Here is a 16,852-nt window from a genome sequence, read left to right as displayed (position 1 = left end):
TTGAGGAGGATCAGAGCCCGAAAGACCGACTTGAAGAACATGCGCCGACATCCGTCCGAGCGCTACCCTTGTGAGGACCAAAACCCAACCTATCTACTAGCTGGAGCAGAGGCACCAGTTTCCTCTCCCCACCACCTGCCGCTGAGCAGCGGCAGATGGAGGGAAGACCGAATCCATGGGCTCATCGGCAGAGATCGAGGGGAAGAAGACTTTTCCTAGTTGCCTTATGAGCGGGGAAAGAAAAAGATGTTAAATGTGGGATATAAACATAAAAAATATGAACATAGAGACAACGACTTTGAATGATCCAGTTTCACCAAAGATCTTTACCGCCTACCCGACAACAAAAGGGATATTTAACATTTGTTTTTTATCCGATGTGCTTTATTTCTTTTTATATTTATAACATACCCCCCCCTCCCTGCGCGTTCCATAATATAAGAACGGTTTTGACAGTACACTGGTGTAAAAACGCTGTTATCGGAGGGCGAATAGCTCCCATGCGACGTCGTTGATGTGAACTGTCTCTCATGCGACGTTGTTGGCTGTAATAGCTCTCATGCGACATCTGCGTTGGAAAAAATAGCTCCCATGCGACACACCATTTACGCGGCTAGTTGGCTGTTAGTTAGGCTGAGGTTTGGTTAGGACACTGGGGGTTATGTGCTCTGACTGGTGGGGTCCACCTATGGCCACGTAGACAAGAGTCAACCGTCCACGACTCGACCTGGGACTGTGTGACCGTGCTCGACTCGCCCGTGCTGGACTGAGCGAGCGGCGCCGCCGTAAGCATCTTCTCCGGCAGCGGTTTCTTCTCCGCGGTGGTGGAGCGCATTTCTCGGCAGCGGCAGAGCTATTGCGAGGTGAGCCCGAAACCCTAGTCCCACTCCCCAGAATTTTGGGGGATCTGTGGCCTCATGCTGCCCTCTGTTTCTTGGCGATTTAGAATCGGGCTCCATTGGATCCGGGGGTTGTTTCTTCTCCGCGGCCCGGTGGTGGAGCGCCTATCTCTGCATCGGCTATTGCGAGTGAGTATTTTCCAAACACTACTCCCATTCCACTGAATTTTGGATAATCCTGTAGCCTCATGCTGCCCCTGTTTCTTGGCGTTTTAGAATCTCGATTGGATAGGAGATGGAGCGAGGGCTGGATGAGATGGAGCGAGGAGACAGTGCTTCAAATCGGTAATGCCACCCTCTTTTCTTGGCGATTTAGAATCGAACTCGATTCGGTAGTGACTGCCGCCGCTGCCTGCCATTGACAAAACAGGGGAGGTTCAAGTTCTGCCACCACATTCGCAATTATAGTGAAATTTTTTCCCTGTAAAGCCAAGCTCAGTGATGGCAGTGTCCAAGACATTGATAGAGATACCACCGTGAGGTTGGATGTCGAATTTGCAGATGTTGATCCCCAGGAATTGGAGAGCATGAAGGAGAAGGCCGTGGGCAATTTGGTGGAGAGAATTGGGGAGAGTATTGTTTGGGGTCCAGAACAAGAGGTATGTCTGCAACGTTTCGATAACTATAATGGTGAATATGTGAGAATTGAAGATGGAGAATCCATGGTTGCTGAAATTGATCAGCAAGAAGGGTGGGCAAGCAAACAAGTAACATTTTATGCAGAGCTAATTGATCTGCAAACTCATTCCAGAGTTGGTTATGTGCAATCAAAGAGGGCTGCACAGATGGAAGATGATGAGTGGGTTTCACAAAAGAAGATGTTGGCATTGTTGACTGAACCGACTGTAGTAGCTGAAGATACAGGGATTGATGCAGATGGAGAGGGAACCCATGGTGCTAGGAAGATTATTGTTGACTGGAATGTAGTAGAGTTGAATGAAAAAACAGATTTGGTCATTACACCAATATCCGACATTGATATGGCCGAAATGTTTGGCATTCAAGTTGATGACAAAGATAAGGAGAAGGATGACAGTTCTTTGCCCGCTGAAGGTAACACAGGCCCTAGAAATGCAAATGAGGATGAAGAACAACTGATGAGAGAGGCTGCAGATGATGTGGATGATGCAGATGATAATGAGCTGGTTTGTTTGTATGACAAAGAGAACCCAGTTATTGAGGTGGGAAAGTTGTGGCCAAGCATGAAGGAGTTTAGGATGTCTTTCAGGACCTATGCAGTGAAAAAAGAGTTTGATGCCAAGACTATGTGGACTGATCGAAAGAAATTTTATACTCGGTGCAAAGGTTATGATGGTGGTGGCAATCCTTGCAAATGGTACTTGTCTGCCAGACTACAACCTGGTGGAAGTACAGTAAGGGTAAATCAAATACCACACCAGCATACATGTATGACCACTTCACAGAGAGTTTCAAAGATGACATCACAGCTTTGGGTTACAGAGAAGATTACTCCTATTTTAGCCAAGACTCCAAACACTACTGCAAAGAGGCTTAAAGTTGACTTGGAGAAGCTGTACCCCATCCAGCTACAATATACCACAGTGTGGAAAGCAAAACAAAGGGCCATGAAATCATTGTATGGTGACTGGGCAAATACATTTAGGATGTTGTATAGTTTTAAAGCAGAGGTGGAGAAGAGGTCACCTGGGAGTGTGGTGGAGATAGATACAGAGGTAACAGAGGATGGCAAGGTTTTATTCAGCAAGTTTTTTATGTGTTTGAAGCCTTGCATAGATGGATTCAAAGCAGGTTGTCGTCCATATTTGAGCATAGACTCATCTTTTTTGACTGGAAAGTGGAATGGTCAGTTGGCTGCATGCAATGCTCTAGATGGACACAACTGGATGTTCCCAATTGCAATAGGAATGTTTCAATCAGAGACAGAGGCATCATGGATATGGTTCATGATGCAACTGAAAAGATGCATAGGGCCAGTTTCTCCTTTGGCCATCCACACAGATGCATGTAAAGGGTTGGAAAATGCAGTAAAAAATGTTTTCCCCCATGCTGAGCAGAGGGAGTGCTTTGGACATATGTGGATGAATCTGATAAAAAAATTCAGAGGAGATGAATTTGGGCGCATGTGGCCAGCAGCAAGATCCTACACGAGACAGACACATTCCTATCACCTTGGTAAGATATTGGCATCATGTAGTGATAATGAATTTGCTTCATGGTTGAACACCCACCATTCTCTGTTGTGGTATAGATCAGGTTTTAATACTGCCATAAAATGTGATCATATCAATAACAACTTGGCAGAAAGTTTTAACAACAAAGTGAAGGATTTGAAAGACTTGCCTGTGCATGACATGGTGGACCAAATAAGGATCATGATGATGCGTTTGTGGGAGTTGAGAGGAAAAATTGCTAATATTTTGGAAGGGGACAAGCTTCCAGCAGTGGTACAACAGGTGGTCAACAGGAGTAGAAATCTTTCACATCTATCTGTTGAGAAATCTTCCTTGTGGGGTGCTGAAGTTAGAGATACAAAGAGTAGCAAGAGGCATGTGGTAAATACTGAGTTGCATGAGTGCACTTGCCAAGAGTGGCAACACACTGGAAAACCATGTGAGCATGCCATACTTTTTTGGCATCTAAACCCAGGTTAAATATGCACCCATATTTGCATGAGTATTATTCAGTACAAAAATTCAAAGCTGCATATGCAAGTCCAATTCCTGCACTGACTGACCAATATCAGTGGCCTGAGGTGGAAATAGAATTTACCTTGTGTCCCCCTGTCACTAGAAGAAAGGCTGGGAGGCCTAAACAGAGCAGATTCAAAGCTTGGTTTGAGAAAGGTGGTTGTAGTAAGAAGGGGAAAAAGGAAAAGGAAAAGAATGATAAGCCCAAAAGGGCTCAAAAAGGTAACAAAAATAGGTGCAAGTTGTGTGAGGTAGTTGGGCACAGAATTGGTTCATCCAAGTGCATCTACACTCCTCAGAGGCCAAAGTATGTTCATGTTACTGTTTTTGCAAGTTTTTGATTTTGCTACTTGTTCTAGTATCTAACCAAGTCAAATGCTTTATTTTTTAGGAGGAAGCGTGCAGAAAAAGCCCCACCTCTTGTTGTTGAACAATGCTGGACAGTGAAAAAAGCAAGACTCAATGGCTATAGAAGGAAGAGCACTAAGCAGATAATGTTTGGTGACAAAGATATGGAGCTAACTGAAACTGTTACTGCTGAACATGAGCTAAGTGTTTCTATTTTGGACGATGTGATGCATACTGAATCTGTTTTGCAGACGCTAGGGCAATCTGAAACTATTGCAGATGAAGCAACTATTGTGCTGCCATGCGAATCTGCTTTGACAACTATGTTGCCATGTTTGGAGGTTGTGCTGCCAAGTTTTGAGTTGCAAACTGAAGTAGTTGAACAATTTGTGCCATCTACTCAATCTGCAGAAGTACAAACTGAAGAAGTGCAAACTGAAAAAGTGGGACATGGTCAGGTGAAAAAGTTGAGGGGGCCTAGTGGAGTTTGCAAGGGGCCAAAAAGCAAGAGCATCAGCATCAACAAACTATGCGCCGTGGAACCAAACGGTGGAAAAAAGCAGAAGAAATCGAGTGGTAGAAAGAAGCAAAAGAAATAGAGTCGAAATCATTCAAATTTGATGTGAAAACTTAAGTTTGTTGTCATTTGATGTGAAAACTTATGTTCTTTCATGTGAAAACTTATGTGCTATGATGTTGATTTGACTTGAAATAAAATTCAAATTTGAACCGACATTCAAATTTGAACCGACATTCAAATTTGAACCTATCTCCAATATTTTTTGAGTTCATTTGTTTGTTCTGTGATGTTGCATCGTTTTATGTACTACTATGCACTTTAGTTCATAAATCCAACCCTTTTTGTGAAGTCCAACTCATAGTCACTGAAAATGTTGTACAAACAGGCTCCAAAGTAAGGGAAAACGGCCCCATTTCTAAGCAAGTTTTTTTCGATCTTCTCAAAATCACCCAAAAAAGATTTTCTTAGCTTATATTATACCTATATAGGATCAATACGAAGTCTCACCTTTTTTTGAATAAGTATTCATATTATTTATTTTATTTTTGAAAAAACACCCTTTAATACAAAGTCAGCAATAAAACAAGTTTAAAAATTTTAAATGCAAAAATAACTTCAGATCCTCCTTAGTCACTCTAAAATGAAGCTAAGGTGATGTTTTTTGATTTTTTTGCATTTTCAAAACCTCAAACCCTCTTCTCACTCCTTTGAACTCTATGCAACCTCAGTCGAGATAGTCCAATTTGTGAAGGTTTTTTCATGCAAAGATCATTAGATCAAGTTTATCATTTTATATCATAACTATGTAACATAAAAAGGCTATATGCGCAGGTTTTTCATTTTTAGATTTTTTTTGAATTAGTTATACACATTTGAATGTTCGGTCAAACCTTTCAAAACCCCGTTGACTGCCTCAAAACCCCATGTAACCCTAGCGCCAAACGTCCACCGTCGATCTAACCCTAACGCCAAACTGCGGCCGTCGGATAGGACTTCTAGAAGGATTCCGCGGGGGCGATCCGTGGGCTCCAATCTGATTGGCCATCGTTTTCTCTCTCTGACGAACAGATAACGTTGAGCGGGGGAGCATCTAAGTGACCGTTGGGCCGAGTGGATCGGGCCCGGCAAAGCCTGGCGTGCGTGCGCACGGCCGTCGAGAGGGGGGATGGGCTGCATGCGAGAGGGTCAATGACATGTGGGCCATCCTTGTCCCATGCATGCCATGCAACGTCGCAGCCTAGCTATTCTTTGCTCGTGAACGCCTAGCCATTTGCATGCGGGCTTGCATGCACGCATCGACGCAGAGTACGGCAGTTGCAGCGTATAGGTACGTCGCATCTAAGCTATTTTAACAAATGCATGTTTGAACGAGACGGACGCGTCGGTGGTGCAGCTCCTTTTTCAGTGTCACGCGCGGATGAACGGGCCTGTTTCCCACGCGGCGTCACCGCCGATGCAAGTGCCCGTGCCTCTTTGGATGCTCTGGCCGCCGTTTTTTGAATTAATGCCCACAATTACTTATGCCAGTGCGAACGGAGAAGAGAAAAAGATCGAGAAGGGGCACCGTGTACACATTGACCACGGTTGCAATGCGGCTATAAAAGGGCACCATTTCCTCATCCTCTCACACTCATCTCTCAAGCCTCCTCCCCTTCTTCTTTTCGAGCCAAATCCACCACTCGAGCCACCATGCAGTTCAACGGCCCTACCTACCGTCGCCCTTGCACCGTGCCGGAGAGGCAGTACCCGGCCGGAGTCGTCGTCGAGAACAGCCTGAGGGTGTGGGCCATCTCTAGGTGGAGGGGCCCTAGAGAGTTGGCTCGCTTCTTCCTCGAAGCCGGCTACCGCCACCTCCCTCCGGGCACTCCGCCCATGTTCCACCTCCACGAGCAGTACGATGGCAACGCCGGCCCCAGCGGCTTCGTCATCGGCCTCTACGTCACCTTCACCAACCCCTACGACGCTCACCACCTCCTCGGGGAGGTGTTCTGGTGTGGATGCGAGTTTATCGCGTTCACGACCTACAACATCTTCACCAACTTCCACCACATCTTCCCTCACCCCAACGGCATGCACACCCTCCCCTACCAGATGCCGGAGGACGACGAGTGAGGGGCCCAAGGAGGAGGGGCCAAGGAGTGGCAAGGAGGAGGGGCCAAGGAGTGGCAAGGAGGAGGGGCCAAGGAGTGGCAAGGAGGAGGGGCCAAGGAGTTGTTCAAGGGGCGAGTCTTCTATCTATCTAGTTTGGGGCTCTAGTTTGTGTTTGTGTTGGTTCGGGCGTGTGTGCCCGTGTCTTTTATATATCTAGTTTTAATTATTTTACTTTCATGTTTTATGAACTATATGTAGTGGGGGGATGCCCCTCTATATGTTTTATCTATCTATGCTACTAGGATACCCGATGCCCCTCTATCTATCTATATGTTTTTTCGGTCCTAAAGTTTCTCCATTGCATTTTATTTATGTGGCCATGTGTACTAAAAAACAATTGATCTGGTATCTAAAATGTACGTTACCAAGAAATTGACAATAAAGATTATGTACTGTACTACATAATCATACAGTTGGTATACAATGCATTTGAAGACAATGGGCAAGAAAAATGCTAATTATCTGGTGCTGATGACATGCGTAAGTGTTAAAGTATACACCATATATAAAAATGTCTAGCCAAAAGATTTGGGTGTACACCCATGACCAAGTATGGATCCGCCCCTGGTTGTAAGGGGATGCCTCTCTATGTTGTAAGGAGATGCTACTAGGGGCACACTAGATGTCTTCTTTTTTTGAGAGGGGCACAACCTTTTTCGGTTGAAACACACGGGTAAAAACTTTGAAAACACCATAGCACAAGTAAAAAAATATATTAAGAAATGGTGCTTGGTTGAAATAAACTAGAACCAAACAATTGCAACTTTTTTGGTTCACAAAGACTGCTCAAATAATTATCTCAAATAGCTTATGCATAAAAATATCTCAAATAATTATCAGATGAGTTATCTCAAAAAAGGTGACTGCAGGAAACTTAAAATTTGTGAAATGATCTAAAGCCGAAAAGATATATCGATGTCAATGACCGTGTGCACTTTTTTTGCACTCCTTTTATCAATGGGCCTGGATATGTTCTATTCGACCCTGCCTAACTTCTATATGGGCCTGGCCTTTTCGGGCAACTGTGGACGAACCTTTTTTTCCTTTTCTCCCTCTACCACTGAAACTGAAACTGATGACGAACTGAAGAACTAAAAAACGGGGCCGAAACAGAGTGGAGAGGACATGCTGAATTCGTACAACGCAACACTTTTATTCAAATATACATATCATTAGGATTACAAATGATGCCCAATCTATTCACTTACGACTAATTATCATCACATAAATAAATGCGAGAGCAATTACACAAACATAAAAAAGTTCGGCCATCAGCCCCATCAAATTGCCCTGCTTCTGCAATTCGATGAGTTTCTTCATCTGCTTGTTTAGCTTCTTCAGCTCTTCCGTCACTATTGCATCCCCCACAGTAGCCCCAATGGAATGGGCAGATCCAGGGGCCCCAGATCCAGAAGCGCCCGATCCAAACTTGCCCAACTTCTCCGCCTCCAATGGTAAATCGAGCTCCCCTGATGCACCCTCCAGTTGAATCCGCTCTATGTACTCATCTAGCCACTCAAAATGGGTGCATTGCTTCAATTTCTGAAATTGGAAAGATGAACCCTAAATCCCAAATCCGATGAAAAATGGGGAAAAATTGTGATATGAAATTGGGATACAAAAACCAAAATTGGCATATTGAGAAGTAAAATCTCACCTTTCCCTGCTCTGGTTTGCTCTCGCATTTCACGAATTCCCGCCCAAGGTTGCCATTCTTGTCGGTCGTTGTGACTAGCCGCTTCAGGGGTGCGATACGTGGGCATGCAGGGCACCTTGTCATGGGCACTGCGCCATAGCGCGGCCATGAGCGGCGGGAGGCTGAAGCGGAGCTCGACATTGCTAGGCCGCGGCCCGGAACGGCGTTGCTGCGCGTCGTCGCCGGAGAAGAAGAACAACAACGGTCGGGGACGGGGGGTGGGGGCGAGGATGGGCTCGGGTGCTGCACGGCTCGGGCCACGGCTCGGTGTCCTCTTGTACCAATGCTGACCTGGATAAGTTAGTGGGTCCCACGCAGTGGGTCCCGCTCACCTGACCAATGCTGAGTTGGATAAGTTAGTGGGTCCCACGCTGTGGGTCCCGCGCTGTGGGTCCCGCTCACCTGATTCGAGTTTTAAACATGTGTCTTTGGATTAGGCAGCAGTGTCGCATGGGAGCTATTTTTTCCAACGCAGATGTCGCATGAGAGCTATTACAACCAACAACGTCGCATGAGAGACAATACACACCAATGACGTCGCATGGGAGTTATTCGCCCGTTATCGGACGGAGGGGGTATCTTGTACTAAAAAAAGTAGACCGGAATTTTTCTGTGGAATAGGAAAAAGACTTGGATTTTTTTTCTCCTAGGAAATTTAACACTTGGATTTGGTTCTAAAATATTATACCTGAATTTTAATTGTACAGAATTAGAATTGGACTTTTCTCTCAAAACATTCTGAACATTGGCTCACCCCCACCTCTCCAAAATGTATTTTGTAACCTCCAAAAATAAACTGAATCAACCATCCAACACAAGAGTTGGATTTTTGTCGCCCCATGATCACTCAAGCTCTGGAGCCAAAAGCAATTTTAGGAGCTGTTCGGCAGTCCTCCAGCTCCCTTCATTTTAGGCTACAGCTCCACCAACTCCCGGAGCAGACTTGGGGAGAGGAGAGTCTCCGAACAGGCCTTTAGAGAGCTCTGCGTATGCTTCATTGGAGGAAGAGAACAAACAACACAATGTTTTGACAGTGTGTTCCGTTCTTGAACATAAGGAAACAAAGGTCGGCCAGCCATGGAACTGAAGATAAATATCAGGGTTCTCATCAAACTATCATTCAGCAACATATTATGCATCTGGGTGAACCTGATGGTAGGTGTATATTTTAGCTCTCTGGCCAGAGAAGAATTGAGACACAAGCAATTCTGATTACCATTCAAAACAAACATTGACAGTTTTGATGGTCCTTTAGCATTGTACTAAAACTTGCAACTAAGTAAATATTCACAAGAGATGAACTTGTCCAGTGATAGAAGCCAAGGACATACAGAAATACGTTAGATGAAATTAAGTTAACGCAGTCTAGAAGACTTAAACTTATCAACTGGGGAAGAGAGTAGAAACAAGTAGTTCGAAATACCACTAACTTGATTAGAAGCTTGACTACTCCTAACAAGCTCCAAGCACCAAACTGCTACAAAAGCTTTAGTACTAACCCACCAAGTTATAAGTGCTATTGTTACGATGGCACTGCCCAAGAGTTGCAAAAGTCCCTACTCTGTTGTAACTTGTAAGGGAGATTTTCATCAGGAGCGTGCGGAGCATCAAGCCATAGCTGCGTGCGACGATCACTGGGCATCAGAGTAGAACATGCTTGGATACATCCAGAGGGGCTGCTACCTGCCGGACCAGCTTCTCTCGTACTTACTAAAGTTAGTACAAAGTTGGGTCATCTATTTTAAAACGGAGGGAGTACTCTACATTGGGACCAGCAGATGGATCTCGCTCGTCTCCCACTCCATGTACAATAAAAGAGCGATGGCCAGCATAGTACAGCCGCCTGCTCCTCCCACCCCACCTTTCCGGACTCATGCAAGAAAACAGCCGGCTCCTCACATCACCCCCGACAAAGAGTGCCCAATTATCCAGTTGGCGTGTACCTCCACCCATTTTGCAGGGCTGGTCGACATGTCAAGGTGGTGGGGTATACATTGTACTCCCTCCGTCCGAAAAAACTTGTCCCTCAAATGGATGTATCTAGCACTAGTGCTAGATACATCCATTTGAGAGACAAACTTTTCCGGATGGAGGGAGTACTACTGAGCAGCCTAGACTCATTGTAATGAAACATTAAACCATAAGAAGCATGTTGCCACAGACCACTAGCCATGGTTTGGCGTCAGAGCTTGGGGCCAGGTCACCGACCCACTCAGTTGTTATCTCCTGCAGACCAAGCAGGGGGGACAGCTGCATTGTGTAGATCTTGTAACAATCATCCATGGCGATGAACTGATGATTGAATTCTACAATCTTTTCTATCGGTGCATCAGAAAGCTGGAGTACAGACCAAGAGTCACTTCCAACCGACCAATCAAATAGGGCAGCTGCAGTAATGACAAGGAGGTATGAGTTGGGTGATGCAAGGGGAGCTGTCAGAGTGCCGCTAACGTAGAAGTAGAACTCCCTCTCACAATCACCGGTGAATGGGAGACGTGGAGGAGAAACCTTGGCACCACTGAACACATCAACAACAAGACAATATCCAGCACGGCAGCAAATTAGTTGACCATAGGAAGTGCCAGCGAATTGCATCTTCTGATAAATTTCCCAAGGAATTTGGCACCGCAGGGCGATGTTCTTGTTGATCGGATCAATGACCTTACATGTGCGTAGCTTTTGACGACCATTGTTAGAAGGGAGATCGGGAGCTTGAACACGGGCATTGAATTGGACTAGGAGAGGCAGGAATTTGGTGCAGAATGTAGATTTTGATGGGTATGAGGAAAATGCAGCACGCTAAGAGCGGCAGGTTTCGGCGAAGGCAAGAACATCACGGAAGTATCCTGACAGTGCAAGAATGGAGCTTATCGGGCCATCCAGAAGGTCTGCCCAGCCATCGAACCTAAGAACAGCAGGTTGCGCGGATGCAGAGGCAACACATAGTTTGCTAGTGCTTTGCATTATGTCAAACTATCTGCAAAACACAGTAAATTCAAATTAATTTTTTTTAGAATTATGAGGCAACGAAGAAATGAAAATTAAAAGGATGGGTAGCCAGCTAAAACCATGCATATGCTGTTTTCAGGTCTAATATATGCCCTGTATGAAGTCTTGTTATGCTCTTTTCCAAATAATCAAATACATAACTCTGTTTAAGTTTTTTGGATGATTATTGTTACAGGATTAGGGGGGGGGGGGGGGGGGGCCTCAAATTTCTCTAGGGGCAGTAGTTGAGACTACAACTGGTAAGGAAAAAAAAAAGAACACCCACAGAGCACCAAGGAACCATGATGGGATACACCGTCACCATTCTTATGCAGCACAGAGCCAAAAATTAGCAGAAAACGGCAGTCGCTCGGGTAAAGTGGATGATTTCTGAGCTGCTACAATCTAACTCATCAGTTGATTCTGAATATCTGATGCTCAACACAGTAGAAACTATAAACCCAATAAGGCGCAGAAAACTGGAAACCCAATAGAGTCAGACATCTTCAGAACACGAGACTGAAGAGTGAAAAGGTCCTGGCCGGAAACTCTAGCGACAACAATGTCCCATAGAAACGAGAACGCTCAGTGCACCAAAATATTTATCCGTGCTGCTTTACATTGTTTTGCAGGGCACATTGTACACAAAACAATCTATTTTTCTGCTATGAAAAATAGAGTAGACCCTGTCACCCTGACATGACATCCATCCAGATATCTTGCACTTGCATGAACCTAACCCTGCCAACAAACACGGAGCGCGCTGTTGCTACATGAACAAATATAAGCGACAAATGAACAAATAAAAAAGATTGCAGCTATCTAGGGTTTGGAAGAGATTGGAGGGGGGAGAGCACAGGCCTTGCAGAAAGAGCGGGTGGTGGAGTCAACGTCTTGGCGTCTGGCAAGCGGTCGCCTTCGTTGAGCTCACTAGATAAAATTTGGATTTTTTTGCGCTCCGAAAAAATAAAATTTGGAAATGAGCTCACTAGAGCTCGGGCTTCGTTGGCATTTTTCGCGCTCACCCACCCTTACCTGTCTCTTCCGTTTCTCAATCAATTAGTTTGTACTGAGTAACATTTAATTGATTTGTAGCATTTTGGTTGAGGTTTATCATTTGTACTGAACAAGAAGTCTGGGTATGCCAATGCTGTTATCAAATCCGTTAATTGTTTGTATAAAGCTCGTTCATGTTTGTATATCCCTTGATCTGGTCGCTCTTCTGCTGGAATTTTATCCGTATTTTAGGCCAGTCCAATACAATTTCAGAAATTCCTAATAAATCCTAAAGGGCCATACAGCCCATTCGTGCAATGCAAGAGGTGGAACCAAAGTTTAGTCCCACATTGCTAGTTTGGTCGGAGTTGGACCTCCTTACAAGGGAGGTTGTTTCCCCACACGTATGGGCATGAGAACAAGAGGGACATTCACGCGTGCTCCTCCTTCGCCACCCGCCTCGGCACGACGCGCCGCAGGTTGCGGGAACGAGCCGATGTCTAAATTTTTGCCACGCACGACTGGTATACGAAAAGTCACATGGAAGCTGAAAAGATTTTTGCTATAGTGGAGACTGAATGCGAACGGCGCATCCCTTTGGCTGCTGGATAATCTCCCTCTCGCCACTGAGTTCCAATCTTTGAGCAGCTGCTACGATCTTCCCCATCCTGCTTTGCGGCGTGCACTGCAGGTTGGGACAGTAGGCCTCCGGAACCGCACCTCTTTCAGTCCTGTACGGGAGAAGGGTGATAAAGTTTTTGGGGAGCGCTTTACGCGACTATTGACCTGTTGATCACGGACGCTGCAGACACCGACGACCACTTCCCCAACGACGACTTCTTCCCTGACGTCGACAACCTCTTCGACGACATGGCTGGCGAGGATGTTGACCCCAAGACCAGTGCTTCTGCTGCTATACCTACGTATTCATGCTTTCTGTTTGAGGTTCTCCTGCAATTTCTGGCTCTAGTGTCTGCTCTAGATATGTTTGATTCTAGTTCACACATGCAGATGCTATTTACCTTTTTTCTATCAGATAGCATGACTTGTTTTATCTCTGCTATATTAGTCATGCTTTATCTAATATTTCTGTTAATAAAATCATTTGGTAAATTGCTCATATTTCCAACGTCTTCATGTACTCTCTCTCTCTCTCCATACCGCTACACCTGGCAGTATGCCGGGACGTACACGCTGCACATCGACGGCAAGATCTGAAGCGACATCATCATGATCTCAAGCGGAGCTTGCTGCTGGGGCTGGTACATGCCCTGCCACTGCTGTTGGGGCTGCGGCTGCATGATGGCTTGAGCCACGTTGTGGATAGCATGGCACCTGAACTGCTCTGGGATCTGCGCTAGCTGCTGGCAGCACTGGTGTCGCATTATATGGCAACTGCTAAGTTGCCACATACGCGACTGCACAAATGGCAGTGTCACTGTGCTGCATTGGTGCTGCAGGAATTGCACACATGGGTCCATCTGCTGCTGCCATTGTTGCCATGGTTGTTGCTGCTGCTGACATTGCTCGGAACCCTGGTTACAGGTAGTGTCCAACTGCACAACAGCATTGGTCCCCGCGAGGGTGAGGAGAGCGAGGATGAACAAGGTCTTCATGATATCTGGTTATTAGTTTGATTTGATATATATATTTGGTTGAAGGATGATGGATGTGGATCTTCATTGGTATCCTATTTATAGGTCTCCTGGCATGATTTGCTGCATCCCATTCCTTTCCTAGATAGCTTTGGTTAGGTGTCCGTTTCTTTTTTCCTTTTCTAACTGACCATTTGGTATGATTGTGTTAGGTGGTGCTACAAGTCTAATCTTGGATGATCATCAAATATACTTTTTGGCACATGTTATCTGACTGTCATGCAAGATCAGTAATCCATATGACTCATCGGTCATCACTTTACATGCCCAACATAGATCCAGGTTTCATCCTTTTGTGAAACCCATTTTGTAATCTCGTATACTACCTTATATCACAAATAGCTGATGTTTTAGACACGCCTTTAGTCAAACGTTTTAGAACTTTGACTATGAGTAGCACTTTAAAAATCATATGTACATGTAAATCAGATTGTATGGCTTGTCGATTCACTTTAAATTTTAAGGGTTGACCTCAACACTATGCTTTTTGTGGAAGTTATAGTTTGTAATCTTGTCCGCTGTTCAGCTAGATCATATCAACAATCTTTGAATCAAATACTTGTTCTTCATTACATTTAACGGTTTCTTGAAACGGTCTTGTGCTGCTGTATAGATTACTAGAGCATGACAGGACCGATAAAATTCCCTTTTATATGCCAAGGACTGAATTTGTTTTTTTTTAGGAAAACTTAACTGAATTTGTTGTCTTTGCTGCTAGGACCATCGGCCCATTAAGCCCTTTGTCCAAATTCTCTTGTTCAGTGGGCTGCGCTGACCCAGGCCTAGCATAAAAACCTGAAGGAAATATCTGAGGTAATGAAAACCCCACATGTTATTCAGCTTATCAGAGAGATTGATGGAAGACACAATGAAGATGCAATTGGCGAAGGTCGACACGCACCTCATTTCAGTTGTCAGGGGCTGCTACGTTCGCAAGGAGCATCGTCCTCCTGGCTGACATCGTACTATCTGGATTTATATCACTTTCTCCTTTATCCGATGGAATTTATTTATGTACCCCCCCCCCCCCCCCCCCAAAGAAAATTAGGCTTGGATTCTGATTAAAATATTAGACTTCAATTTTTATCTCAAAACATTTTGAACTTTGGCTCGCCACCGCCTCTCCAAAATGTATTAATCCTACATTTTGTTTATGAACTATCCAATACACGAGTTGGAATATGAATCTCTTTGGATTTCCAACTTTTTACTGTAAATGTAATTTTGTCTATACTTCATAGGAGGAAGAGAACAAACACAACATGTTCAGACAGTGTGTTCGCTGAACAGAGAAAAGGAGCAGACCAGCGATGCAACTGAAGACTGTCAAAGTATCGTTCAACAATATGCCAGAATGAGCTACCTATTACACAGCAACATAGTACTGCATCGAGGTGAATCTGATGCTACTAGTGGTATATTTTAGCTCCCTGCCCAAAGTAAAATCTTGCACAAGCAATTCTGATTATCCATTCCAAATAACATTGACAGTTTTTGTCTTCTTTACCATTGTACCAAAACTTCCAAACGACGAGCTTGTCCAGTGATAAAAGCCAAGGACATGCAGAAATACGTAGGATGAAATTAAGTGAACGCGATGTAGAAGCTTAGAACTCGTGTCACTGGAGAAGAGACAAGAAACAGGTAGTTCAAAGTATTACACATCATCTAGCCAATAATTAAACAACACAGCTCCTAACAAGCTTGACTACTGATTTAGAAGCTTGACTACTCCTAACAAGCTCTCAGCACTAATCTCCCAGGCTCTAGATACTGGTTTACCAAACTGCTACAAATGTTCTAAGTGCTAATGCTACGATGGCATCGCTGTAACGCCCCGAGACCGTTGTGCCAGGTGTCGTCTAGTTATTCGTTGTTGTTGCGTTGTCATTGCTTGTGTGTCATGCATTGCATATCATGTCATCATGTGCATTTCATTTGCATAAGTATTCGTCTCATGCGTCCAAGCTTTTTTCCCATTGTCCGTTTTGCTTTCCGGCGTTCCGTTCTTCTCCGGTGGTCATTTATACCTTTCTTTCATGTGTGGGGATTAAACATTTTCGTATTGGACCGAGACTTGCCAAGCGGCCTTGGTTTACTACCGGTAGACCGCCTGTCAAGTTTTGTACCATTTGGACTTCGTTTGATACTCCAACGGTTAACCGAGGGACCGAAAAGGCCTCGTTTGTGTTGCAGCCCAACACCCCTCCAATTTGGCCCAAAACCCACCTAAACCTGCTCCATCATCTCGGTCGTTCGATCACGATCGCGTGGCCGAAAACCGCACCTCTTTTGGACTCTCCTAACTCCCTCCACCTATAAATATGTGCAACCCTTCCAAATTCGTGGACGAAACCCTAAAAATTCCGTCCCTCGCGCCGTCGGACGCGTCCTCACCGCGCCCAGACATGTCCGACCACGCCCTCCACATCACTTCGGCCAACCAGAGGCCGCCACATCAGCATCGCCGCCCGCCCGAGCCAACCGCGGGGCGCCACGTCACCGCCGCCAGCGCCCCACTTCGCCGTCGCCGCCTGGGGCCTAGATCCGGCACGCCCCAGGGCCGAACCGGGCCGCGCCAGGCCCGCGCTCCGCCGCCCGTCCTCACGAGCGCCTCCACAGCCGCCGCCTCTTCGCCGCGGCACTCCGCCGCCGCCGACCGCCGCGCCTCCCCGTCTTCTCGCCGGAGCCCGCCGCCGCCGCCGCCTGCCTCCTTGCTCCGCCGCCATGCCGCGCGCTCCTCTCGCCGTAGCCGCGCCGCCAAGCCCGCTCCTCGCCGGTCGCCGCCGTACGCCGCAGCTCGTCGCCGGCGCTCTCCGACGTCGCCTCGCCGGCGCGACCTTGCCGGAGACCGCCCGCGCCGCCTCCTTCACTTGGCCGCCGGTGCAAGCCCCGGCCGCCGCCTCCACGGCGCCCCGCGCCGCCCGAAG

The 16,852-nt window shown here is 46.0% G+C and overlaps 1 protein-coding gene across 1 annotated transcript in view; it reads right to left on the bottom strand.

Moving 5' to 3' along the window:
• LOC125518153 (avenin-like a7) overlaps positions 1-13,930 on the bottom strand; it is a 36,000-nt gene extending 22,070 nt beyond the window's left edge. Inside the window, exons 1-2 of the mRNA XM_048683084.1 lie at positions 13,437-13,930; positions 3,891-3,914 (exon numbers count right to left, since the gene is read on the bottom strand). Of these exons, the coding sequence (XP_048539041.1) occupies positions 3,891-3,914; positions 13,437-13,883 (471 nt within the window). The 5' untranslated portion in view covers positions 13,884-13,930. The remainder of the gene's footprint in view (positions 1-3,890; positions 3,915-13,436) is intronic.
• Positions 13,931-16,852: the final 2,922 nt, after the last annotated feature.

The sequence above is a fragment of the Triticum urartu genome, chromosome 7 (assembly GCF_003073215.2).
Source record: "Triticum urartu cultivar G1812 chromosome 7, Tu2.1, whole genome shotgun sequence".
NCBI lineage: Eukaryota > Viridiplantae > Streptophyta > Magnoliopsida > Poales > Poaceae > Triticum > Triticum urartu.
The sequence above is the reverse complement of the archived record's forward strand: the minus strand, read 5'-3'. Positions and strand labels throughout refer to the sequence as shown.